Source organism: Homarus americanus, unplaced genomic scaffold (assembly GCF_018991925.1).
Source record: "Homarus americanus isolate GMGI-L3 unplaced genomic scaffold, GMGI_Hamer_2.0 scaffold56009, whole genome shotgun sequence".
In the NCBI taxonomy this organism is placed as follows: Eukaryota; Metazoa; Arthropoda; class Malacostraca; order Decapoda; family Nephropidae; genus Homarus; species Homarus americanus.
In genome coordinates this window covers 6,872,637-6,899,862 of record NW_024739542.1, presented here as the reverse complement: position 1 = coordinate 6,899,862, position 27,226 = coordinate 6,872,637, and the positions used below count along the sequence as shown (strand labels likewise).

The following is a 27,226-nucleotide window of genomic DNA, read 5'->3' as shown; positions in this document are numbered from 1 at the left end:
TACGTTAGGTTAGGTGAGGGGTGGATTAGTTTATGGTTAGGGGAGGTATCATTAGGGTAAGGTTAGGTTAGGTTGCGTTAGGTTAGGTTCCGGCTCTGGGTTCGGGTATGAAAGACCCCCCTCTAACCTTTCATGTTATTCATATCCTTCAACTCTATTGGTTTCACTGGTTCTGTAGAAGCTGCTGTAGCTGAAGGGTTATCAGAGGTAGTGAAAACATTCGTAGAATCGGTAGTAGTCGCGGTAGTAGTCGCAGTAGAAGTAGTAGTAGTAGCGGTAGTAGTAGTAGCGGTAGTAGTAGTAGCGGTAGCGGTGGTAGTAGGAGTACTGGTGGTAGTAGTGGTAGTAGGGATAGTGGTGGTAGCTGACACAGTAGAGAACTGGTCAAATGATCCACTAAAAAGGTTGCTGAAAAACTCCATAACAGAATCTGTAACTTAGAAATAATAATAAAAAAAAAATCCTTCAGAATCAAAAAGAAATGTTCTCGTCAAAATCAATTAACCTGGAGATGTTTGGTACAGGTGAAACATTTGCAGGACACTTGAAAAGAACAAACAAAATGTAATATAAGAAACATTACTTGGTATAAATAACAGAATTGAACCTTTTTAAATGGTTTTAGTGAAAATTAAAGATTTGGAAATAATCAAAATGAAAAAAAACTGCATACAAAATGTAGATTGAAATAATATGATTGCTGTTGTACAAGAAAGTTATTTTAACTTCAAATAATATTATTGAAATATTCTTAAGAGGAAAAAAAAATCTAACCTTTCATTGGGATCTTTTCGTCGTTTAGCTGATCCAAGTTTTCAGGTTCGTCTATGGAAAGTGAGCAGTAGTGAGAGAAAAGAGAAAGGTTAATGTATTAACTTGTAAGACACGACACAAAGACTGACAATAAGCAAGAACTGGTTACTGGCTTCATCAGCGCTGACTGGTCGACAAACTCTTTTAGGTACAGTAGTCTGTCAGTATAAACTGGTATTCATACAGCTGACAGATACAACTGGAAAAGAACCTCACTCAGGCCATTACCGTAACAAGTTGGCCACAAAAGTGATATATTTCTTAACAAATAATCAGAGCAGAGACAGAGAAATCAACTGTCGCTCTCAAACTCAATTCTTGATAACCGGAACAAATGCACGAACACGCTGGTTGACATACGGGTTACATTTTTTATACTATAACACGACCACTCATCTGACAGACAAGCAAAGGCGGTGTGAGCTTCGAATCACAATTAGCATCGCTCAAGACCTCCCTGGGCAGTACTCTGGGTATAGGGTCCAACCTTTAAGCCGAAGTTGTCTCACGTATGCAGGCATTCATCTATTTCTGTGCTGAGTGCCGCAGAATTGAATCCCAATACAAGGACAGACATAGTGACAACATTAATGCGCATTCTCTTAGTGACAAACAACTCCCGAATAATTCTTAACAAGTAACAAAATAAGGATATTATAAACAGTTTAAACTAGACACTGAAAGCTACTCTTATACTCTTACCCAATGATTAAAAATTTTCCGTGAAACTTCGAACTTTAAGACCTCGACACATTTCACTTCCCATTTCCAAAAGAGACATAACTCACAGCTCCACTGCTAATCAAGTCCTTAGTATTCAGAACGACCCTATGGCCTTCCCAAATAACCGATCAAAACAACATTTAGAATAACTTTCAGTAGCGCGTGAAACATGAACCTCGACGCCCTTGATGTGGGTTACTGAGCGATTGTCGATGATCTGGTAGCGAAGGTGAGATATTGAAGCAGTGATTCATTTTATACCCGAACCCGTAACCAGGCGGGGAGTAGTACACACACTAAACCTGGCAGTTAAAGGCTTAGGTGACCATATACATTAGTGGCAGGGTAGTAACCTTTAATAAGCTCTACCCTCACCTCACCTCATTGTCAAAATCGGGAAAACTAATAGCAAGATAGCCAACAAAAAGAGGAGGGAGACAGGCCATGACACACACATACACACACACACGCACTCCTATTGGGTGGTACAGGTTAGCCATCTTAGAGGTGAAGGTCCACACAACGTAGATTCAAAGTCGTGCAGGTTTTTGTCAATAAAACTACAAGAAACATGAACACCTGGTAAGCTCCTCGGTTCAGTTTAGATCGATAGTCAAAGCCCTAAACTTATAACATGTTCTCACAGTACACAAACAAACTTGGAAGACTTTAAATAGATGTGCTAAAATCCTTAAGTGGGTAAATAGGACTATCCAGATATCCAAGGATGATTTTTGTATACCAGAGGATAATGGATACTAAATCATTCCATTACCATCATCCGGTTCAAAACAGAAGGACTGCTCGAGACGTTGAAAGTGGACTGAGGTACTGTGTGTCAAATCATATTACCGGCATTTTGAGAAACAAGACTTGCGAGGTGTCGTAGCTAAAGATAAATTCCAATCTTCAATACAAACATACAAAAATGTGTGGCTTAACCTACTAAGTTCTCAAGGGATGAAAAAAGCGGCAGTATAACAAATCAAGCTCCAACAACAGGAAACTACTGCTGGCAGACACGTGTTGCTGATACCAAGACCTGGCTGAGAGGAGTGAGTGAGCTAAGACCCAACAGACAGAGTGCATGCGTGTATACTTGAGTCACGTCACGACCTGGGACCATCCTCGAAAGAAATCCCTTTCTTCTTTTGAGGGCAACAGTTATAACGCATGATACCAAAGATTGAATTAACAAGAGCTAACAACAGCTTACAATACCCAGCCACTAATGCGTAAGGACGCTTGTGTTTTAGGAAGCGTATTTATTGAGCCACTTGCCGGAAGACATTGGGCTTTAAAATTGTCTCTGGTACTGAATTCTTCCACGAGTGATTTTTTTTTACACCGGTTTCAGCCAGACGATTGTTTTTTTTTTAAGAACTCACAAAGTCACCATCTGTTTTTGTTTTTCTCTCGCGCAGATTTATCCTTTTTGTTTCTCGCTATCTATTGTTCTGTCTACCTCTAACTATCTCTATAACTAAGTACCTCTTTCGTTGACTGTTTCATTCCAGGTAACTTACTGCCATTATGTCAGCTCTCTTTTACTCACCTACTATATTTCTTTTTTCTCTCTCACTGTTTACGTCTCTTACTCTTTTTTTAGTTTCCTTTTTTCTTTCTATATCAATCTTTTATCACTATATCACTAGCTCTCTCACTCTTTTATTTCACTCCTTCATTTTTACTCATTTACTCTCTCACATTTTCTCTATCTCTTCATCTCCCCCCTCACTCTCTCTCACCTCGTCGTCAGACAGGTGTTAGCCGCAGGACCCATGCACCAGGTACACGCCCCCCAGACGGCCATGCTGCTACAGTACTGCTATAACACGACACACAACTAGGACAAGCACTACAAACAAACCCTCAGGACCAGGTCTGTTTGGCTAAGGTGAACGTCGTTGCATATTTTAGGCAACTCCAGGAAACTGTAATTAGTATTGGTTTGATCAAGTAATTTCAGGTTATTTGTGGTAATACCTGAGTGACCTCAGGAGAATACGACGTTAAACCAAGACTGAATGAATGTTACTTAGTATAGTCAAAACGAACATAAATGACATGTATTAATAATGTTGATTTTGATGAAAGTTTATGGGGCTCTTCTTTACCAAGGTAGTGTTCGTCTGGCGTTAAATTTCTCCCGTCAGCGTGTCAGTGCTGTGTAGAGAGGAACGTCAGGCGGTGCTGACCGTTCGTGAGGGCACTTTATAAAGGTATACTTAAGTCATGGCCAGACCCGGTCCAGACTGTTTGTATCATGAGTTTTCTTCTTTCCCATGACTGCTGCTTCGTAACGACCTCCTCCTCTTACGTCATCACTACGTCACTATCACCTGCTCTTACGTCATTACTACGTCACTACCTACTCCTCTTACGTCATTACTACGTCACTACCTACTCCTCTTACGTCATCACAGTGCAAGGAGCCATTCTTTTACTGGGCCAAAGACAAAGATCTTTTAGTCATACTCCAAGACTCTAGATACAAGAACGACCTGAAGAAAATTTCCAAGATTTCTTTATATTCCCCAAAGCTACGGGATTCTAATTTATAGATGGGGCGTCATCTTCATCTAGAAGAGACTACTAGTTAGTGTAGAGAGAGATATATAGAAATTAGACGGCCGTCATTCCCAGGTGGAGACTACAATAAAACACTTTGTAATGCATGAGGCGAGACGTGATTTACCGTGTGTGTGATCTTCTGGCTCACCTTTAACTGAACTGTAGAAATAGAAATAGAAAACAGATTTAGAAGGTCCGTCAGAGTCGTATGGCTGGAGGAGCTAACTAAATCTTTGAGCATAAGACATATTTATATGTAATGCGTAAGACATTGTTCTCTGTCTCTCAGGTCCCGGAACTATGGGGAGCGGTTAGTCATAATTATACTGTTATACTGAAAAGAGGAAATGTTAAGACAAGATTAATTTCAAGAGGACCTGGCGTCTGTCACAAGTTTTGCCGAGGCTAAGCATAAGAAAAAACAAATATGAAAATGTTGATGGTTGATGCTTATCTGTGTATGTGTGTCATGGAGGAGCAAGGCTAATGGTAGGGTTACCATCACGACCGCAGGTGCCGTTTCATGTTGTTTATAGGTTAGGTTAGGATAGATCAGGTTCGGTTCAATATGAAATTTCTTTTCAGCTCTCAGCCAAATAACCTGACCTAACCTGACCTAACCTACTGTATACACAACATAAACAACAGGAAACGGAACATTTTCACAGGAATTTTACAGTGTGTTCTGATTCGATACATTGACTTGTGTGTGTATCAAGATATATATATATATATATATATATATATATATATATATATATATATATATATATATATATATATATATATATATATATATATATATATATATATATATATATATATATATATATACAGTATATATATATTCGTTTCTGTTCTTTTCTATTAAATATTTTTCCGTTTTATAAATATAAATATCTGTTCATACTTCTAAATAAATATAATTTGATTAATAATCAATCATCAAGCCCAACAGCCAGTAGGATTAAGAATAAAACAGATTAATTAACTGGGAAAATTTTTTTCCAAAACAAAATCATTTTCTTTCACGATTAGAAAACTTTCCACTTACAATATCCTAAGTTAAGTATTTCGTAAACCGCCTTTTGAAGTTTTTACAGTCTTAAGGTGTGAATAGTACAAGACAAATAAACTCATTATCGTGGCTTAAAATTATTAAGAAATTTGTGAAAAAAATGAACTTAAGTTTTCCATGATCCCAACGTATAACAAAGAAAACCTAAATGACTGAACTTGTCGTCAACGTCCCTCATGTTGGCATATGACCAGAGGCAGACGAAGCTTATTTTTCACGCCCACGTTAGGCAGTAAATGCTTAAATCACATGATATAGTTCCTGCTCCATCGATGGTCTCATAACACTGTGACGTCCCTCGAGTTAAGACGCCGTCAACAATTTGCCTGACCTCTTGTCAACCACTGTGTTCTTAAATATTTTTCTCCATTTTTACCGTGGATGATCCTGAGCTCTATTTGTAAACTCAGAAGAAGAATGACGTGCTAATCACATTAGTGTAACAGTGATGCGTCTTTAAACTATGTTTGTTACTTCTAAACCACTTGTGTTCCTGAAAATAAAACTTGAATAAGCTAGCATTAACATCCACTATACTAATCCTATCTTAGGTTAATTGCTGGTGATTACGTTTGGTTCGGTTAGCTCGTGTACAGTAGTTTACTGTCAACAAATTTTCTTCATTGTTTACCTAACCTATCCTGTCCTGACCTGACCTGACCCAACCTGACCTGACCTAACCTAACCTGACCCAACCTGACCTAACCTAACCTCAATATTCTTAGCTTTATCTCACTTAGTAATCTCTCCTGGAGCTTCCACGTCTTCAACTCATCAAACAATATAACCAAAAAATCGAATCACCTTTCAGCAACATCTTTATATACTGTAAAGATCGTCTCAATACATCTTCTTACACATTATAAGACTCATCATATCTGTCTTTACAAGGAATATTGCTCAATCTTACTCACCAGTTGAGAAAATAACTGAGTTCTTTGTTATCACCACCACCACCACCACCAGTCCCTTCACTATCATGTTACACTTCTTCACCCTTCACTATCATGTTACACTTTCTCACCTTTCACTATCATGATACACTTCCTCGCCCTTCACCATCATGATACACTTCCTCACCCTCTACTATCATGTTACACTTCCTTACCCTTCACTATCATTTTACACCTCTGCACCTTTCACTATCATGATACACTTCCTCACATTTCACTATCATGATACACTTCCTCACCTTTCACTATCATGTTGCACTTTCTCACCCTTCACCATCATGATACACTTCCTCACCCTCTACTATCATGTTACACTTCCTCACCCTTCACTATCATGTTACACTTCCTTACCCTTCACCACCATGTTACACTTCCTCACCCTTCACTATCATGTTACACTTCCTCACTCTTCACTATCATGTTACACACCCTTCACTATCATGATGCACTTCCTCACCCTTCACTATCATGTTACATTTCCTCTCCCTTCACTGTAATGTTACACTTCCTCGCCCTTCACCATCATGATACACTTCCTCACCCTCTACTATCATGTTACACTTCCTCACTCTTCACTATCATGTTATGCTTCCTTACCCTTCACCACCATGTTACACTTCCTCACCCTTCACTATCATGTTACACTTCCTCACTCTTCACCATCATGTTACACATCCTCACCCTTCACTATCATGATGCACTTCCTCACCCTTCACTATCCATTTCCTACCCTTCACTATAATGTTACACTTCCTCGCCCTTCACCATCATGATACACTTCCTCACCCTCTACTATCATGTTACACTTCCTCACCCTTCACTATCATGTTATGCTTCCTTACCCTTCACCATCATGTGTCACACTTCACCCTTCACCCTTCACTATCATGTTACACTTCCTCACCCTTCACCATCATGATACACTTCCTCACCCTTCACCATCATGTCACACTTCCTCACCCTTCACCATCATGTTACACTTCCTCACCCTTCACCATCATGTTACACTTCCTCACCCTTCACCATCATGTTACACTTCCTCACCCTCTACTATCATGATACACTTCCTCACCCTTCACTATCATGTTACACTTCCTTACCCTTCACCATCATGTTACAAATCCTTACCCTTCACCATCATGTTACACTTCCTCACCCTTCACTATCATGTTACACTTCCTCACTTAAATACCCTTAATATCACCCATTAGTCCTGTGCACCTCTCCTAATCTATTTCAGTATCAGAAGAAAAATACTTAGCAGATACACAGCAAAGTTCAGTACACAAGTCTTCAGCCGATGTACCGGGCAAAGTGTAGACGGAACCCTAAATTCTGGGACGCCCCAATGTTAGTTATCCATCGACGGTACTGTACTGTACACCGGTTTACTGCTCCTGGAGTGTGTGTGTGGTTTTATCTTTACCTTCAGGTAGAACACAAGTGATGGCTGCAGCCTTAGCTATTAGTCTTGCTCTTCTGAATAACACTGAAAATGTATTTGTGGTTTCCTGTAAATACTGTATTTTGTTAAACAGGAAATTGTCAGGTAGATTAAGCTCGCGATATATAAGAGGATGTTCGTCTCTGAATAAATCTATCATTTCGGCAATATATATATATATATATATATATATATATATATATATATATATATATATATTATTACATACCAAATTTATTTATTATTAGCGCAAGCGTTTGCATTTAAGACAATCCGCAATTTATAAACATATTCAATTTTAAATTATAGTGAAATCATCGATGATATTAAGCAATTTAGATTTTTAAAAATAATGCAGAACTATTACACTGACAAAACAGGTAAGTAAACATTAATCAAGACAAGACCACAAAAAGGTTTAACCCAAAATAAAAAGTCAAAGAAACGTATATATATTTGACAATTGTGTCAGAGAAAACGCGCTGGCTAAAGGGAGTACTTACCTTTCCTGCGATCTCTTTGATCTGGTCGTGGAGGTGGAGGGGGTCCATGAGCCCCCGGACCTGGCCCTCTTGCGGGCTGGCCAGGTGGACCTGCTCTGTCCCGGGGGTCGAGTGTGTCGCGGCGGGACCTATGTTTTTTATATTTTTATTATTATCTTCCAATAATTAATTTGTGAGGAAAGACTTTTACGGGAGAACAAGAGAATGATAATAATAAAGCCTACCTGTTGATGAGCCTCAGGAGAGAGCAAGGCAGCAGTGGTTAAGGGATTTAGGTTATTACTTTTAAAGATATATTCAATAACATCAGATATATCTTGTAAAATACTAAAAACAAAATCAATAAAATAATAAATGTTACCGTTATTTCCAAATAAAATGCGAAAAAAGTTATATGTGAATGGTAGAAACTCACTAAGCCTTATTCTTCAAAAGCTAAGTTCTCTGTACAAAAGACGTGTCAGAATATTCCACTATAAATAGTTAGGTGATGACTCTATCAACAAAAGACAAATGAGACAGTCATTAATCCCGAGTGAGAGGTAAAATCAAATCAAAATAATCAACCAATAGGCCATAATTTCCCCATTAAAACAACAGAAGCCCTAAGTGACTACACTAACTTAACTCTCTTTTAGACATCAAGATCGACAACTTCAGGAGGGAAATGTAAGAAAATTAAGAGAAGTAGTCAGAGGTAAAGTCACCATAACCTGGAAATATTGAGCTGACCTGTGGTCTTCGGAGTAGTCCTGTGGCGCGTCTTGCAAGAAGTTGGAGGGCACAAGGCCTCTCTGACCCCTCAACTCGCCCATATAGAAGCCGTCGTCGTCCATCTCGCCGTACACGTATATGATGTCACCCGTTTTAAAGGACAACTCAACCTGTCGGAGGAAGACGAGAGGGCTACTGGGGGCTCCTCCCTCCCTACGGTGGTGGGTTGGCGGGGTCTTCTCCCGGGTTATATACTTATATGCTCCAAATTCTAACAATGCTCTAGTTTATAAACTATTCTAAAGGTGCTTCACACTTAAGAGAGAACATTCATCTACTAGAGGATACACCGGTGTTTTTAAGGCTCATGAAAGATATTTGTTGATATTATTAAAGAAACGTAGAGAGGAGGAGGAGTAACAGAGAGGATCATCTGATAATACAGTACAGTGGCAGTCGATCAATAACGAGACAAATTGATGATTATATATATATGGAAGCAGCAAGGACAACAAGACGCCAAGAGGCTGCCCCTGGAGGCGATGTGGCCATAAAGAAAACAAACAAACACACACATGTAGAACACTGAACAACCTCAAGATAGTAATACCTACGTTCTCATGACATATGATACACACACACACACACAAACAACACAGCGGTCGGTGACATAATGAGTAACATCCATTACATAGTTTTAGACAAAGCTCTGGAACATCGACTTACAGGAACAGCTTGAACAATACGAGAGAGAGAGAGAGAGAGGGAGAGAGAGAGTAAGTGAGAGAGAGAGAGAGAGAGAGAGAGAGAGAGAGAGAGAGAGAGAGAGAGAGAGAGAGAGAGAGAGAGTAAGAGAGAGAGAGAGAGAGAGAGAGAGAGAGAGAGAGAGAGAGAGAGAGAGAGAGAGGGAGAGAGAGAGAGAGAGAGAGAGAGAGAGAGAGAGAGAGAGAGAGAGAGTAGAGAGAGAGAGAGAGAGAGAGAGAGAGAGAGAGAGAGAGAGAGAGAGAGAGAGAGAGAGAGAGAGAGAGAGAGAGAGCTTGGCAGACGTGAAACAGAGAACAGGTGACAACGGATCACAGGCTAAAAGGAAAATCATTAATCAGAAAGAGCACACAGTGATAAAAATAACAAAAGGATTAACATAACATATACGTATAGGCAGGAAACAACTGACTTAACACTGGAGAGCGGCTTGAAAATATTTAAGTTAGTCTTTATAAAATTTAAAAAAACATTCATTAAAGCTAAACATTCGCTAAACTTCATGAGATTGAAGTTTAGTAATATAGACGATTACACACACACGCATATTCACCAGCTGATCGATAATCACAGGTAGGAGGACACCATAAGAAAACATTTCCTTGGTTATCGAGTGGCTGGTGAGGGTTATATTAGTCTCCTTTACAGTCACCAGATCTCCAGTGTTGTCCAAAGGAACACGTAACACTCTACAGCGGCAGTGAAGGGCATACTAAGCATTTTTAAAAGGGCAGTGGAATACCATACTGTGTTTCTAGAAGGCCGTGAGACAGGTTCTAATGATGTTAACGTGCTATGTTTGCTGGATAAACTATAGAAGACACACTACTACTACTACTACTACCACTACTACTAGTACGTGTAAAAACAAACAAAACAGAGAGGGAACCTGACACGCAGAGAGTGTGTGTGACATACGCTGAGGGAAGGCAGAACCAAATTCATATACAGTATATATATTTTTTTTCAACGCATGCTGCAGAGACGTGATATATACATGCTCTAGTGCAGCAGAGGTGAGAGACAGGTGGTGGTGAACGCGAGGCTGCAGAAGGAAGGTGTGGTCTGACGTTACTCTGGGTAGGGGGAGAAGGAGGACGAAGAGGAAGAGAAAGATGATGACGGTGAGGAGTATGAGGTGTTGGAAAGGGGCTATATACGGTAGGGCGTGTTAGAAGGTTATTATGAAAAGGACCTGATATTACCAAGGAGATTAGTGAGATATATTTCACAGGTGACACAGTGAGGTGAAGTAGTGTGTGTGTGTCAGAGTAATGCCAGTGTAATGTGTGTGTGTGTGTGTGTGTGTGTGTGTGTGTGTGTGTGTGTGTGTGTGCCAGTGTAATGTGTGTGTGTGTGTGTGTGTTGGAGAGCATAATAGAGAGGGAATGAGCCAAATAATATGTTGACGTGGCAGTGAAGTAAAACAGTGATAAGATCTATTTAAAAATGACTATTAATGATGAGACAGAGAAAATGGTTTATGTAGGAGGTTGTCAATATACATGCTGTGATAGAGAGGCAGTGAAGGATTATAGCAGTGACATAGACTATAGCTGGATGGAACTAAGAGGAACCAAGACCAAGAGACTGTCTATACGTGCTTACAGAAGAGGACTGTGGAATACATCTTTGAAAGGCACACACACAAGAAATAGAATAGTATTAAGCATTTTAAAAGAAGATACTACAAAAATTAATAATATTGTCAGTAATTTTTTTTTCTTTTTTTTTTTTTAGTGACATGATTGACGGAATTATTTTTGGAATATGACTTGGCAAGAGAAGACAGAAGGGTTAAGCAAGCTACATAAAAACCAAACAATAGGGGAGAAGCAGTCAAGGTAAACGAGCTGTGATAAAAGATGAAAATTGAATAAAAACAAATAATAATAATTATCAACAGTTAAATTATTGTAGGTGAAAATAATAAGTAAAAACTACACAATGAAACACAAAGGGAACACTAGACTAAATGTTGCAGGAGATTTAAGAACACAACACAAACTGCAGAAATGACTTAGACCAAAAAAAAAAAAAAGAAGAAAATGTGGTTATTTAAAAGACCGTATAGGAAACTGAAGTGAACATTGCAATAGGCAGAGGAGGAGAAAGAGGAAGAAGGGGGGAGGCAGAGGAGCAGGAAGAGGAAGAAGGGGGGAGGCAGAGGAGGCAATGAATGAACACACACGTTTCCACTGTCCTGATACACTTGTTACTACTCAACTACTGGTTATAGCGTTGCCTCAGCCGCACACAGCACACCATCAGCTACAAGATACTCTCACTTAGTATGTTTGAGCTAAAAAAAGAAGGCGGGGGGGATCCAAGAGGTTTGTGGGAACAAGACCACCAATCGAGATTAACGGATAATCCACCTAAGAAATCCATCATCATTGATCTAAGGGTAAACAGAGGAAGAAGGTTTTTTTTTTGGGTGGGTGGGGTCTTGGATTTAAAAGGAGACTCAAGAGACGTAATCCGGCAGAAGAGGATTAATTAAAAATCCGTTTATCCGACAGGGTTTAGCCTGACCCAAAGTGTATAAACTCTTTTTTTTTAATGATATATATATGGCGAAATTTAGGCGACATAAACATGGCACTTCAACTCTATAAACTTTCCTTGTAAACATTACTTGCATCACTTACCTCCTGCGTGATACAACAAGAGGAATCGCGGAGGATGGAGGCAGCATGGGCGGCGGGTGGGACAGCGGGAATCAGCGTGTTAGTCAACTCAAGAATCCAAATGTCTAAACACCTCACATAAGCCCCTCAGTGTGTGTGTGTGTGTATGTGTATGTGTGTGTGTGTGTGTGTGTATGTGTGTGTGTGTGTGTGTCTTCAAGGGGACCGGTATCTTTTAAAACTAATATTTATCCAATGGTGGTCGAGACTTCAATGCATGAGCGATGTATAAATTACTATTATCATAAAAAAAAAAATCCACGTCATTATAGATTAGATTAGCGGGGATTACCATAAACCAGAAGTGTGATATAACAAGTCAACGCCAGGTTAAGCTCACACATCCCAACACACTGATTAGTTTTAAAAAGTACGTCAACCCCTTGTATAAGATTAGACCCACCCCCCTCCCCCCACCACCAAACCAACACCCTGCACTCACCAGCACTACACACCACTGAGTTACACCCCGCCCCCACCGCTTTACACCTACAGTACACCTTCTACACCACACTCTGTAATACTACACTGGGGTTTATTAGATCAAAGGAGATATGCACAGTGAAAGTTCTTAAACTACATGTGTATGTAGACGTGTGTGGTAATGTGTATAGGTGTATGTGTGTGTGTGTGTGTGTGTGTGTGTGTGTGTGGTAGTGTTAGTGGACGAGGAAATAATCCAAATATTCCACACACAAACACACACACACACACACACACACACACACACACACACACACATACCACATACCGAGAAGGAGGGAGCAGATTACTATATGCTAGGCGAAAAGGGAACGTAAGGAAGGAGAAGGAAAGTGAAGGAAAAGCAAAGAAAATAATAATAAGATAAGGAAGGACTGGTGGAAGAGGTGGTGAGAAATGAAACAAGAAAAAGAGAAAAAAATAACGAAATAAAAAGAAGAAATAAAAGTAGTCAGGAAAATAAAGAGAAAACGATGGGATTAAATAAGAGAGACAAAAGAGAATACGAAGATTTAAAGATAGAAAGAAGGCAAGAGCACTAAGGTGAAGATAGAAAGGAAGGAAGGAAGGAAGGAAGGAAGGAAGGAAGGAAGGAAGAAGTTAGGAAGGAAGGAAGGAAGGAAGAAAGAGAAGATCAGAAGTGTACACAAATCCTCCAACTCAGTGCTAAGTTACCCCTCGAATATTAGTCAATCACTCTTGAGGTGTAAATACTGTTTAACTCTCTTCATATATCATTACTTACACTACACAATAAACTGATTAATAGATGTGGGTTATCACAATGAACCACACCTGACGCATGAGGGGGGGAGGGAGGGGGGGTACCTGGTTATAAACGAGTTCACGACATGTTTGCTACCTTGAACTTGATCATTAGAGGTGATGTTCCCAACACCATACTCCACCTGTGTATCGTGACTCACCCAGAGACATGAATGGAAGGTGTAGTTAAGGTGGTGAAGACAACATGTTACCTGTGGTCTAGTTCAGGGAGTGAGTACCACCTCCACCTGTGTGTTCAGATGTTCTAACACCTGATGACTGGACAGACTGGCAGAAAATTCTCAAATGTGAAGGATTGTGTATTAATTAAGAACTTAGTGGCCGGGTAAATTTTACATATTTAAAGGGAGTGTTATATGAAGCATTTAAAACACGTGAAGAATATATTTGGGAATGTAAATTATAACTTTGCTTAATATTAACTTTTACTAAAGGGTTATGATGTATAAAGTGGGTAGACAACACCTGTCCTTAATTAATATTTGGCTGAGGAAGGTGACGACATTTGCTTCTGGAGAGGAAACCTTTATTTACAGTAGAACACAACTTCATATTTTAGGTTAACTTTGTTGCTGTCTGTATATCATGGTGGAAATTTGTTGAGTGTAAAAATTAACACTTCTCTCTCAAGTGTTAAAATCAAAACCTCGTTAAGAAAGACAATATGAGTAATTATGAAATTTGGGTGGGGGGAGAGGGGGGGGGGTAAACACGTCACTGTCTCTCTTATCAAGAAACTTTAACTTCATCAGGAGAATATTTACATATATATAGAGGGGGTAGAACACATCTCTTATGGGGGGGGGGGTGTGAGTGAAAGGGGGGGGGGGTATTAAACATGATTTAAGACATTATGATGAGACAATGTATTAAGACATGATATATAGCAAGTAATAAAAGGGTACAAAATATCAAGCTGCTTCTTAAAAGGTGATAATCTTAGGTTATATAGTGTGTTCCTGTGTTATGGCGATGGCAGAGGAACATCTACGGTGCTATCGTTGGGGTAACTCGTAAGGCTAAATAAAGTTGTATATATGATTAACTAGAGATACATTTAACACCACCTGAGATCTACTTAATATCATATGGGAAATGAATCAAAACAACGGCTCCCTCCATCATAGTAAACATATAACTGAACTGAAGAAAGTAATATAGATGTGGGTTTTATTAATTCAGGTTTGTGTAGCAGGGTGGTGGTCAAAGTATCGTTCTCACTCATCTAGATAAGCATTAAACTTGCATTCTCATTCCTAGAACAGAATGGTCGGAGGACATTCTAGGTGCAGTAATTATGTCTGAAAGAAGAATCTAGTATGAAAACAGGTTAACAGCTATGAATGAAATCCATCTTCACTTGATTGCCATTCACAAGTATAAATCAGCACTACTAATCAATACGTTTCTAAGCTATTTATGTAAAATAAAATATTCTATAACATTAAAGCTCTTTTTTTTCATTTATAAACACAGCTAAGTTAAAATTCACTAATAAAGCAGAATTAAATGAAACATCGTGAGTAATTGTTAGCCTACAAACTTTTCCCTCGTTTTCATTAAGTCTAATGTAATGGTTCGTCCAACACCATACCATAAAAAAAATGACATTAATTACATCACAGGAGATTAGTGAGATGTTCCACCGAGACAAGACATGACTGACGCTCGTAGCAAACAACGCTAACAACCCTGTGTTTTGGATGATGAGAAATATATACAGCACAGTAAGGAGGGGTGGGGGGGGTTGGTGTTTGCGTTGCTTCACACTGGCGGATTACGTCTCTTGCCTTCCACAGCTGGGTTGTTTATACACTAGCCTTCCTATAAGGTGTGGTGTCTAACCTCCTCTCTACAAACAGGCCTTTCTCTACCTCTAGAACATTGTCATTAACTCAATTGTCTACCTAGAACTGGTATTCTTTGTCCTATCCTTTACCACCAAGTTATTATTTCTATCCCTCCATCTACCCTGTGATGCCCCCCCCCCCAACTGAGTACAGCACACCGTCCCAATTGCTGCGTTAGTTCGTCCACACTACATATATCCTAATCACCTATCTCTGGTCTAAACACACGGTGAAGAAACTACCCAAACATCCTTTACTCATTATTATTCATTCACCTTTGTACCTGTCTTCTATCGTGTTAATTGACTAATGCCAGATCCATTATTGTTGTGCTGGTGGATCTGTTTAAAGACCAGCACGGGAACTACCAGCGTTGGACACTATAGTAATCTAAGTATTGTTGACGTGTGTGCTGTCTGCTACACCTCTCCAGTCTCTCTGATCGCCTGGCTACACTATCTTACAGACTACAGTATTTATCATTATATAATATACTATTGTCATTACCAAACCTACATTGAATACTTCCCTCTTAATTCTCTACATTTACTTTTTCCTTTTTTTTAACCTTTTGTATCGTGTCCTGTTCTCTGATTAGACTCCTTATTCCATTTTTTTTCTCCTAGTGCTTGTAAACAACTATTCTACAGCTCACCTCCTCCCTCAGCCTGGACCGTCCACACACTCACACACTCCTCTCATTCACAGTGTCAAAAGAAGACGTATTTATCTTTACTTTTTTTTTTTGGTAGACGCGAGTTGCTAATTCTCATAACCTCCGACGTGTTCTCTTCCTTGGTTTATGTCTGCGACGAAAAAATACGTTCAAAATTTCCCTCAAAGAGTTAATGTTGTTTCCAGTATGTCCATGTGACCAAGGAGTTAATATCCCTTCCCCTCGGCACAGCAACACTAATAAAGATCCTATGATCACACTTCCCCCAACATCACAATGGGATGAAAAGAGAATGGAAAGATTAGGTATCATCCGGACATCGCATACAGTGCCTTCAGAGACAACTAGACAGAAAGCCTTTTATAGAGGGAAAGTTGGTGCAATAGCATTAACCATGACCGGTGCTGGAGTAAGCAGAGGTACGGAGGGAGCAAACGATTAAGAGGATTACGTGAGAGAGAGCCCTACCATCACTCTGAGATACATATGTCCGCCAAATGGGCAGAACATAAAAGGCGCAACATTAAAAAAAAATACTTGTGAATAGACTTGATACAGACATGTGTAAGGAGAGAGGGAGAGAGCACAGCTAGAGATACACCTGCATAAAAGGTTAATAATTTATTGGATTGATATTTTTCCTTAGTAATGTATCATGATAAATACCCCCCCCCCCCACACAACACAGAGGGCTGATATAGCTAATGTATCGCATCTCACCCTAAGAGGAAACTCTATAAAATTAAATTATTAACCTGAAATTGTATTCATAATCCCCTAAAATAAATATGAAGAGTAAGGCTTAAAAAAATAAAGCTTGTTTCAGAGAGTTTGAGATATGTTGCATTATTCAACAGAGACAAACACTGGTGCAACATTAACAGCGCGATATATGTGCTTGCTAAATTGCTTCTGACTACATATAAATATTTTCTCTGTTGCAGCTAATGTGTATGAGCTGAGGAGAAAATCTGGTATCATTTTTTTATACAGAATGATAATGGAAAACTGTAGTACCTCAGGGAAATAAGTTTATGAACCACACAAACTAGTAACTTAACTTAGCTAGTGAGTAGTAATGAAGGTGGATAAACGGGTTCAATGATCCGTCGTTCTCTTAGTTTTCCATATTTAATTTATTGTTTTTGTATTTACGAGGAGATGTATTTTGTTTTTTGTTGCTGAATTTTCCATGGTATGTATTATTTATGTCTAATAAACAACTGCCTCTCTAATACTTTCCTTGGAGTTTTGTTGCAGATTTGGATATTATTGTTCATTTAATCACCGTGTCAACGAACCCATTTCATAATCCGCATTTTTTCCAACATATATAGTGTAAATTATCAATGGAGGGGGGGGGCACTGGGAGGGTAGCACACATATTTAGTAACTAATTCTCGGGAGGTTTTCTTTGTTCTTTGTCTCTCTCTAAAGAACAGAACGTGTGTGTGTGGGGAGGGGGAGATAAACGCAGGCATCCCCAGCGTTACGGAACCCCGGGTTGCGGAATTTTGCTCTTACGTAATTTGTAAATTATGACCAATAAATTCGCAACATGGCCCGTAAATCCACCCTTACGGAAATTGAGGTAAATTTTAACAATAAAAAAAATCACTATAGAAAATTAAAAATTTTTGTTAAAAATTATAATTTGTTTGGTGTGGATTTCTTGGTGTTTGCTACCGCCAAGCGTGGCATCGCCACGAGGAGTCAGTCCATTGTTTACATCCAGTGTGCGTGCATGTTTCTCGCCCCAGCAGTTGGATTTAACTTTTACAAACATACAGTAAGTACAGTACAGTACAGTACAGTGCATTACCCTTATTCAAGATGACTGGAAGGAGGCCATCAAGTGGAAGTGACCGCAGTAGTGCAAAAAGAAGTCGCAAAGGCATTACCTAGGATATTAAACTTGATGTTTTAAGAAGGTATATCATAAATTATTTATGTACTGTATTGTATGTGTTTATAAATGTTTATTTTCATTCATAAAAGTGCTTGAATTACTTTTTTTGGGCCAAAAATAATTCCTTAGGAACGCGTCTCCAGTTTTATAATGGAAGTCAATGGGAAAATAGGTTTTGCGTTACAGAATTTCCCGATACGGTCAATTTTTCAGGGACGCAACCCTTCCGTAACGCGGGGGATGCCTGTATTTGTTAGTTCTAACTTGTGAAGAAAACCATAAAGGCAGCTGACGAGAATCCTCTGAGGCGTCAAGAACTCGCACTTTAAAGAGAAGAAAAACTTTGGCGTAGTTTAATTAGCGCTTCTAAGTCATAAGTAAACTATGGGAACAGTGTCTGTAAGTGAACCTTAGAATAAAAAAATTTGTTATCCAAATCTGCAAAGGAAATGATCGAGGTGAACGGAGAGACAAGAAGGTGAGGGAGAGCTGAAAGAACGACATCGCCTACCTCTGAGTCCACGTTGGGCGACAGTTCCTGGGGATCATAGTCATACAAGGCGATCATCTTGCCCACGGGCATGTTGGCGTAGATGTCTCCCCAGCGGTCCCCTTGATGTCCCCGGCGTCCTACTGACCCGTCCCTCCGGCGTCTTCCGGACTCTGACTCCTTCAATAGTTCCTGCGCCACTCTGTCATCATCAACCTGCAGGAAGGAACTTCATGTAAACACTGACACTCAGGCAGCGTCACGTCTACTGTAGATGTATGGGTGCTTTTGAGAAATTAACCTTTATATATATATATATATATATATATATATATATATATATATATATATATATATATATATATATATATATATATATATATATATATATATATAATATGTCACTTATTATTTTCACTATTGATATGGAGAAGTTCATCACATTTAAATATAAAGGCAGCATGAAACTTGGAGAAGCGTGAAGAGGAGACACTAACAGACTCTATGGCAGATCCATCGATGCCTTTAACCCTTCAGAGGTCAGCAGCGCACTTAGGTACTTTAATCTGGCTAATGCCGGATGATTTTATTCATTTGAGAAAACCGCTTCCCTCTAAAGGGTTGAGAAGAGTGATATTTGTAACAATGACATGGGGATACTGATAATGTGAGGTAAAAGAACTTCTTGTAGGTAATTAAACCGAAATAGTTGTTACTCTTATAAAAAGCAACTGTAAGGGATGAGGCTGTAGATAACCTAAAGTAAAGATACTGAAGCTAATGAAGAAGTAGATGTAGTTAAACTATAGAAGAGACTTGTGGTCTCCGGTGCCCGAGCAGGGGCAGCAAATTCTACGAAAGTTACCTACATATTTTGTTGTTGTCAACATGACATAAATAAGTAAACTCAAGCACCCAAACATGAAGTAAGTGAAAGGAGACACTTACCTGTACTTCAGAAACCATGTTGCAGGGGACGTAGCCGGAGCTGCCTCCCGCCTCCCCCCAGTAGAAGCCATCGGGGTCTTTGTCGCCGAACACCTTGATGAGCTGTCCCTCCCGGAAGCCGAGCTCCTCGTCGCACGCGTCGGGATTTGGACTCATTGTGTGTGGGTCGTAGTCGAACAGCGCCACGAAGATGCGTGTGTGTTGATCACCTCCTGGCACAGCGCCGCCACGCCCACGTCCTTCTCCGCGTCCATACTCCCGGGCGTACTCGCCCCCTCGGTGACGCCCTTCTCCTTCATACCTGTCGCGAGGGTCTCGAGGGACGTGTGGCTCCCTCATATGCGGGTCCCGTCGGTCCCTAGGGTCCCTAGGATCACGGCCTTCGCGGTAATGCTGGTCACGGGGGTCGCGACCTTCGCGGGGTTCTCGCGGGTCGCGTGGTAAAGGTCGATGTGGGTGAGGTGGTGGAGGGGGACGTCCTCGCTCCTGATGTGACCTAGGAGGGGGGGCTCGGGGGTCGAATCGTCCCCGCCCTCCTGGCCCAACCTCGTAGTCCTCTTCGTTGAACCCTTCCACTGTGCCGTGACCCTCGTTGTCTTTGGTTATCTCTGTAGGGAAGGAAGGATCAGTGGGTGCCACACTCACTAACCCTTAACTACTACCACGGAGGCTACTACTTCACTACCATGACGGGTGGGTATCAATCGACCATACTGTGTTATGTGTTGGTATGGTTTCTAATCATTCCACAGTGAGCTGGTGTAGTGTCAAGACTGAGTTTCACCATAACAATACGGGAGGACAAGTCATATCAACAAGTTGGTTCAGTACAAGGAAGCCAGTGTTGTGGGTAAGGCTAAGTGGTTTTTGTTCCAGTATTCTCTTGGAGTGTGTATATTGATGTGCTCGGTGAACGTGTTCTGTTTTATATTGTGTCTAGAAATAGAATCTTGTGCGAAGACGTGTGTTAAGAAAGTGCACCTCACGGTTGTTCTTCCCAGTAATCATCAATACGTTCAAGCAATAACCCGTCTGTGTTTATGTCCTGTTTGGAAACCTTTCAACTTATATTTAGTATTCCTCAGTGGGTTACACCCCAGCCCCAAAACTGAAGAGTTTATAACTAATCAAGGATATCCCTCTGGTTTAACTTGACTATCAGAACAAAGTTTTATAATCTGAGTTAACTCTCAAGTGTTTAGTATCTGCGACTTTATTTATCTAAGTGTGTCTCCTCTTCCTTAGTGCTGAACACAATTTTATATGAAACTAAATGCTTCTAATATGAACTAATATGAACGTTGTCATATTAAATCCACCTAAGACGTCCGAGACATTGATCTTGTCCGTAGGAAGACATTCAAGAGGGTCTCCAACCAGCTGTTTTACGCCAATAGAGGCGCTACTGTTCCTGGTGTGTGAGGGATCTACGTGCACTTACACCTCTATAACGTGCTGTGCCGTCATTAACTACTGATGTTGTGAGTTAGGGTTCACGAGAGTGCCTTAGGAGTGCATAATAACAAGACCCATATACAGAAAACTGAGCGAACTACAAAATCTGATCAGGTCCTCCAGCCCACCCATCTAATTCTGCCCTCATCTGAACCCTATATAATATTAGGCTCCTTTTTTTCGGTGCGTGGGTCTTACTGTTGATTGTTGCTCCCACACAGTTCATTGTTTCTCGTGATGTTAAGGCAAGCACGTTCTGAATCGATGGCAACATGTGAGGAGGTAAAATTAATCTACGTATAGGGCTATGAGGGGGTGTAACTTGAGCTAGCTGGTGGTGGTGGTGGTGGTGGTGTTTCAGGGTAAAAGTGGAGGCATAACTAAGAAGGGGAGGAGAGAGTCACAAGAGACAGAAGCTTCTCCTGCTTGTGTTACAGGCACAGTGATCTAACAACGGGGGAAGTGTTGTAAACCAGTTATGGTGAAGGAGAACTAAACACATAGTTCTATAGGAGTGTATTAATCCAATTTAAACCGACTATTTAAGATGAAAAGAAACTTACAGGTCTAAGAATGTGAGTTATTGAAGCTAAAACGACTATTTATAGGGAGGAATTAGAGAGTTTTAAGTATAAGGATAAGAATGGATTAAAAGGAGACTGAACCAGTAACCAAATGGAGAAAAAAGAAAATCCCGTTGAAAGAAGGATCATAAAACAACACAGCACTCAGCATTACCTGCCAGCAACTACCTCAAGACAGTCGACAGTGCGAAGGAAGATGTAAACCACGACCTTTCACGAAGACTTAGGTGTTAAAAGAACCAAGTCTACTGGTAAGGCATCGCTCGCCAATCCAACCACCTGAAGCTATCCACCAAAGCAGTAAGAGAGATGCTGACAGCTGCGACAAACTTTATCCTCAGAGAGAACAGAACAAATGGTGTGACTTCTCTCTTTTCTCCATAAAAAGAAACTAAGAACAACAACCCATTTTTCTTTCTGTAGAGTGACACCTCATCGACCTCCTGAAGACACAAGCCAAAAGTAGCAATACACTAAGTTCCTGCAGGGTTCTGTGTCCATTAAGAGCCACACACTCGCACACACACGCATACTCACTCACACACAGAGTTCTGATTGCTTAACTAGAAATCAGTCAATAAAATATGGCCTCTGGTTATTAAAGTGAACAACAATAACTCATACAGTGCATCTCAATATACTCACAAACGACACAACGCTAAACGAAGCTCGAGGTAGTTCCCCCTCCAGCCATCACTCCTCAACAATATTAAATAAACTCTAATTACCTACAAACAACTAATTCTTTAGTTCCAACACGGAGATATATACATTGTGAAGTCTCCTCTGCATCAAATAACTAAAACTGACAGACGATAAATCTTAATCTATCCTTCTTCTTCGTTTTAGTTTAGTTTCCCGTCATAATTTTTTTTGCTATTTTCTCTAATTACGATCATATTAATTTCAATGGATATTAATAAGATCTTTAGGAAGCAAAAATATGGCAAAATGTCTGTCTACCATATTTTTTTTCCATTAGTTTTCCATAATGTTATATATCAATGCTATCTCGGCCTATTTGAACTATAGGTGACGGTGTGACATTCATGATTATTATAACAGTTAAACAGCATTATATTAGTCGTCATATTAAGTATTTCATTATAGAGTACAAATTATCTAAATACACACTCCTGCTCTACCAACACTATTCTAGTTCTTTCACTCAGTAATACACAAGAGTAACTAGAGAACGTTCACTTAAAGACCCTAACTTCCATTTAAGTATAAGTATAAGAACCACATCCTAAGTATCACAAATCAAGAAAAGTCGCCACAATGATATTCCAGGCTTCGATTAACAAAGATCTTATCCCAAGTAAAGGTGATGCAGTAGGTCTCAGGCTCCAAGAATTCACCCAACACCTGTAAAACCCCCAAGACGTTGATTGAATTCCTCCCCCGAAAATCCACACTAGAAGACCTACCTAGGGACCTCAGCTCCGATAACAACGCCAAAGATTCCAACACTGATGAAGAACCGACCCCGAGACTAGGAATAGGTATAATAATTCTAATAACCAGAGACTATGGGAAGCAAATCAACCCCGTGAACCACAAACCGAGTTAATATAGTGTTTGACAAGTGATGACAAGTGTACATTGGATAACACAGCACCATACATCATCCTTGACTCTATATACTTGATCAACTCCCAGTGTCACAGCTCCCTAAAGAAAATCCTCAAGAAAAGAATCTTTTTTTTTTTAAATAACCAAAATTATTTCCAAAATAATATCTACAAAAACTGAGGGAAGCCAAAGAAAAAGTTATGTAACCCTTTTAGCCTCTGAAGGTGGCGTTGGTACTTACGTCTGACTCGGGAAGCGCCTTTGCCTGGTAGGGGAAAGAGATGGTTCAGGCTCTGACAAACATGGAAGTCAAAAAGTGAAACGAAAAAAAAATATATATAACGATTGAAAAATACAGATTGATACAGTTAAGTCTTAGAACTTGTAGTTAGAGAGAATATGAGAAAAAAAAGTGCTCATAAAAAAAGACACCAAATATGAATGTGTATGACAGATTCTCTTGCTGTGATTTCTAAGGCCAGTTTTAGAATAATAAAATATCTGAAGATAGAAAGTATTTAGACATATAGATAGCTGCTTAAACTATACCCTAGAATATAGGATTTTCTTCTACAGTAAACAACACCAACTGATCAGGACCATAATGTAAACAAATGAGTGTAAACAGAGCTGAGGTTACAGAACGTATCATGGATGAAGTCTTATCAATGGTCCTGTTCAGCTGGTCATAAACAACAGACACAGACTAGATGGCCTTGTGGGTCTTCTTCCTCCCAGTTAAGTTACTCCCATAGACACGTGGTAACAGAAGTGACACAGCAGTAGTAGTAGTAGTAGTAGTAGTAGTAGACAGTGAGAGGAATAAAGCGTAATACGTAAAATAAGAATAGCTAAAGAATGAATAAAAGTACAGAAAATTATTAGTAATGATTTGAAAATATAAATACCTAGGTTATATAATAAACTACAAACTGAAAGGTGTAAATAAGGTGAAAATATAACACAAACATTGATAAAATAAGACAACGAAAATAATCCTTCATAAATAACAAAGGCAATGATTCAATTAGTAACAAAAATAATAATACGAAAGAAAATTATTATATATTTATGATAAAAGAAAAAAATAACATTAAATTATTTCCCATGAACATAAAATAAAGAAAATAAAAACATCATTTAAAATTATATTACCCCAAAAATGAAATGATCTGAGAAAGAGAAAGTTAAGTGAGAAAGAAACAAGAAACATAGAAGAGAAATATAACAAGTAACAAGTTATTTGTCCACTTCCAAAAATCTTATATAAAAAATACTATGAAATACTTAACTATAGATAAATGCTTACTGTATATCATAAATTTATGTTAAAAAATGCTGATAGAAGTCAAGTGTATATAAAAATAAGAGTATAATTTAAAGAGGGTTTGTACCAATGCACTACTCTACAGAAATCGTAAAATTCTATCACAATTATCGTATTTTTAATAAATATATACAATATATATTTACAATACTTTCTCCCCCCCAAAACAAAAAAATATATAAAATATATTTCCTTTTACAGAGATTTCAAAATTAAATACTCTTTCTAAAATCTAGTCAATCTTTGTTTTGTAAATATATATTTCTAGCAAAAATCATGTTTAGAAATATACACAAACTGGTGGATTTAAAGTCTTTTGTTTTGTTGTTGTTTATCTCGATCTCTACAAAGGACTCAAGGAAAATGTGGTAGGGTCTCAAAAATATATACCAAGTTTACGAGAATTTTTTTTTTTTTTTATGGTAATAACACATACTCTTTCTGGAAGTGCAAGTGTACTCGAGGGATACATAAAGACACGGACACAAAACTAAGAAGAAATAGACAAGGAGTGGAAGAGAAGCATAAAGTGGAAGTAGACAGATATAAACAAGGAGAGACGGACATACAGACATAAACAGGAATAGTGACAGCAACAGACTAAGTAATGAGAGGCGTCACACCGTGGGAGGCGTGACACTAAAACACCCATATCATAAAACTAGTGCCAGTGCCAGTACTGTATACTAAGCCAGCGAAGGAGCTGTTATTTTTCCTCCGCTCCTCTCACTGTAAATACTGGTGGAAATTTACACCAGACGGACATTCGCTCGTCTCTTGTAACTAGCAGTGGCGCTCTTTTATGACTTGAGCATAAGGGTGTACATTAAGTCTCCAGCGGGGGCCATAACCACAGGTCATTGTAGGTCTTTATTACACCCGGGTGACGGAGTCCAAATACCCCCACACAGGCCAAGTAGCCACGTGTCTGTACACCACACACACAGACACACATACATACATACATACGCACATACATATACATGTACAGTGACAAACAACGTGCCCTGTACACGTCTGTGTGAGAGTAACAAACACCCACGAGATACTGCAGTAGTCATGTATGGGAGGACATGCTGCTCCAGGTCGCCTCACAGGTGACAGGTGTCTCTCTCAGGTGTGTGAAGGGATTTTAGTGCGTAACTGTACATGTAAACACTCCTACATGCATACACTCCTATACACACATACACACGCATGCACTTACGCATGCATACATACATATATACTCTGTAGTAGTGTACTCTACCACACGCACACATACGTGTATTTGTAAGTTCGCTCACACGTTCGGACATACATCATTCTTACATATGTACATAATTATGTAGATGTGTGCACTCATACATGTAAACGTACATGCACGCACTGGTACAAACGGACATGTACTCTTACATCTTAACACGCAAGCAAGCAATCTGTTATTCTTAGAAAATGTTACCTTGGTCACAAAGCCGATTGTTTAAGACATGCACAGGTGAGAGGTGTGTGTTTACGGTGTGTACGGTAACATTAGGTATGCATAAAAGGTTTTCTTACACATCACAAGACTTTGAAAATGAAGACACCGGAAGGAGCATCACCATGTTTAAGGTAGTTCATGTATAGACTATATCAACACCTTTTATATAACACAACCAATGATCTCGGCAGAACCCTTATGCATACATAGTGTATATACACATAAATGAACACTGTGAGAAGCAGTAGTGATGTAACTCAACTCAAGAGTGAAATCACTGCACAGAGTAGCGACGCAGGAAGCTGGTGCATCCTAGCGTGTAGGTGAGGCACAGTGGAAAAGTGACAGAGAGAGTGAAAAGTGTTGGTTGTATGCAAAAAGCGCCACCATCCCGAGTCTCGTGGCGGGGAAAAATATTGATGGAAAAGAAAAACAAAAATATATATATGAGGAGGAAGAGGAGGGAGGAAATGTCACCCCTCGTTATCAAAATGTTTATCGAAATTTCACACATTAAAAAATATATAACGTGATGATGGAAAAATATTTAGGTGAAACTTGTTAGGATTTCATACCGGCATATCAGTCAGTGTGATTATGATCTGTCCTCAAAGAGTTTATCAGTATTAGTTATGAAAACAAATAATAACAATATCTACTTTGAGAACTATCAAAATTATACAAGTACAGAACTACTGAAACATTATAACTCTCACTGCCTCACTATATCCACACTGAGTATAAAACACTGCTTCATCACGACTACACTTCAAAAATGTCAGTGACTCACTACTTAAGACTGCTAGAAATACAGACTTACGACGTCTAAAGTCTCTCCTACAGTGGGGGGGATCCATTCAAACTATGTACAATTTTTCCATTATGTTATGAAGGAGCATGTGCGTTCTTTACCTTTTAACTGCCCTATGGTATTGAATAAAGAGTTTGAGAGTCTGGCCAAGCCACTCCTTGTGGGGCCTGCCATGTGCCCCAGTGAGGAGGAAGAGGGGACGGGGGGGAGGGGGAGAGAAAATGGCAATCTTATTCATCTTGCCGGATGAAGAATATATCAATCTATAGTTACGGAAGCTTATGTATATATAGATATAATTATGACAGGTTTGTGTTATTTAAGTTTAATTAAGGAAACGTCAAGTATGACAAGACTCAGGTCCAGCGTTTAGTTAGTAATTATCACTATTTCTCATGTAGCAGTTTGAGCTGGCATTAATAATTTCTTGTTATAGTTTCACAGGTTGTTTTGAAATTTTGACTTTGAAGAGATTTATAACAGCATGAGTAAAAGAGTGACTAAAGCAAAGCAGTACAAGGTTACGGTGAAGAAGCGTCAGCAGCGTCAGCAGTGTGAGCAGGACATAGTCAGCCAGCAGCAGCCGCACGCGCCCTCACATGCGGCTCTGCCCATC

General features: G+C 39.4%; 1 protein-coding gene across 1 annotated transcript in view; it reads right to left on the bottom strand.

Annotated features, from left to right (window-relative positions):
• The window catches only part of LOC121874927, a 319,796-nt gene that overhangs the window by 36,886 nt on the left and 255,684 nt on the right, over positions 1–27,226 (bottom strand). Inside the window, exons 31-37 of the mRNA XM_042379284.1 lie at positions 26,712–26,777; positions 23,252–23,275; positions 19,397–20,004; positions 18,470–18,664; positions 8,821–8,972; positions 8,089–8,216; positions 775–825 (exon numbers count right to left, since the gene is read on the bottom strand). Of these exons, the coding sequence (XP_042235218.1) occupies positions 775–825; positions 8,089–8,216; positions 8,821–8,972; positions 18,470–18,664; positions 19,397–20,004; positions 23,252–23,275; positions 26,712–26,777 (1,224 nt within the window). The remainder of the gene's footprint in view (positions 1–774; positions 826–8,088; positions 8,217–8,820; positions 8,973–18,469; positions 18,665–19,396; positions 20,005–23,251; positions 23,276–26,711; positions 26,778–27,226) is intronic.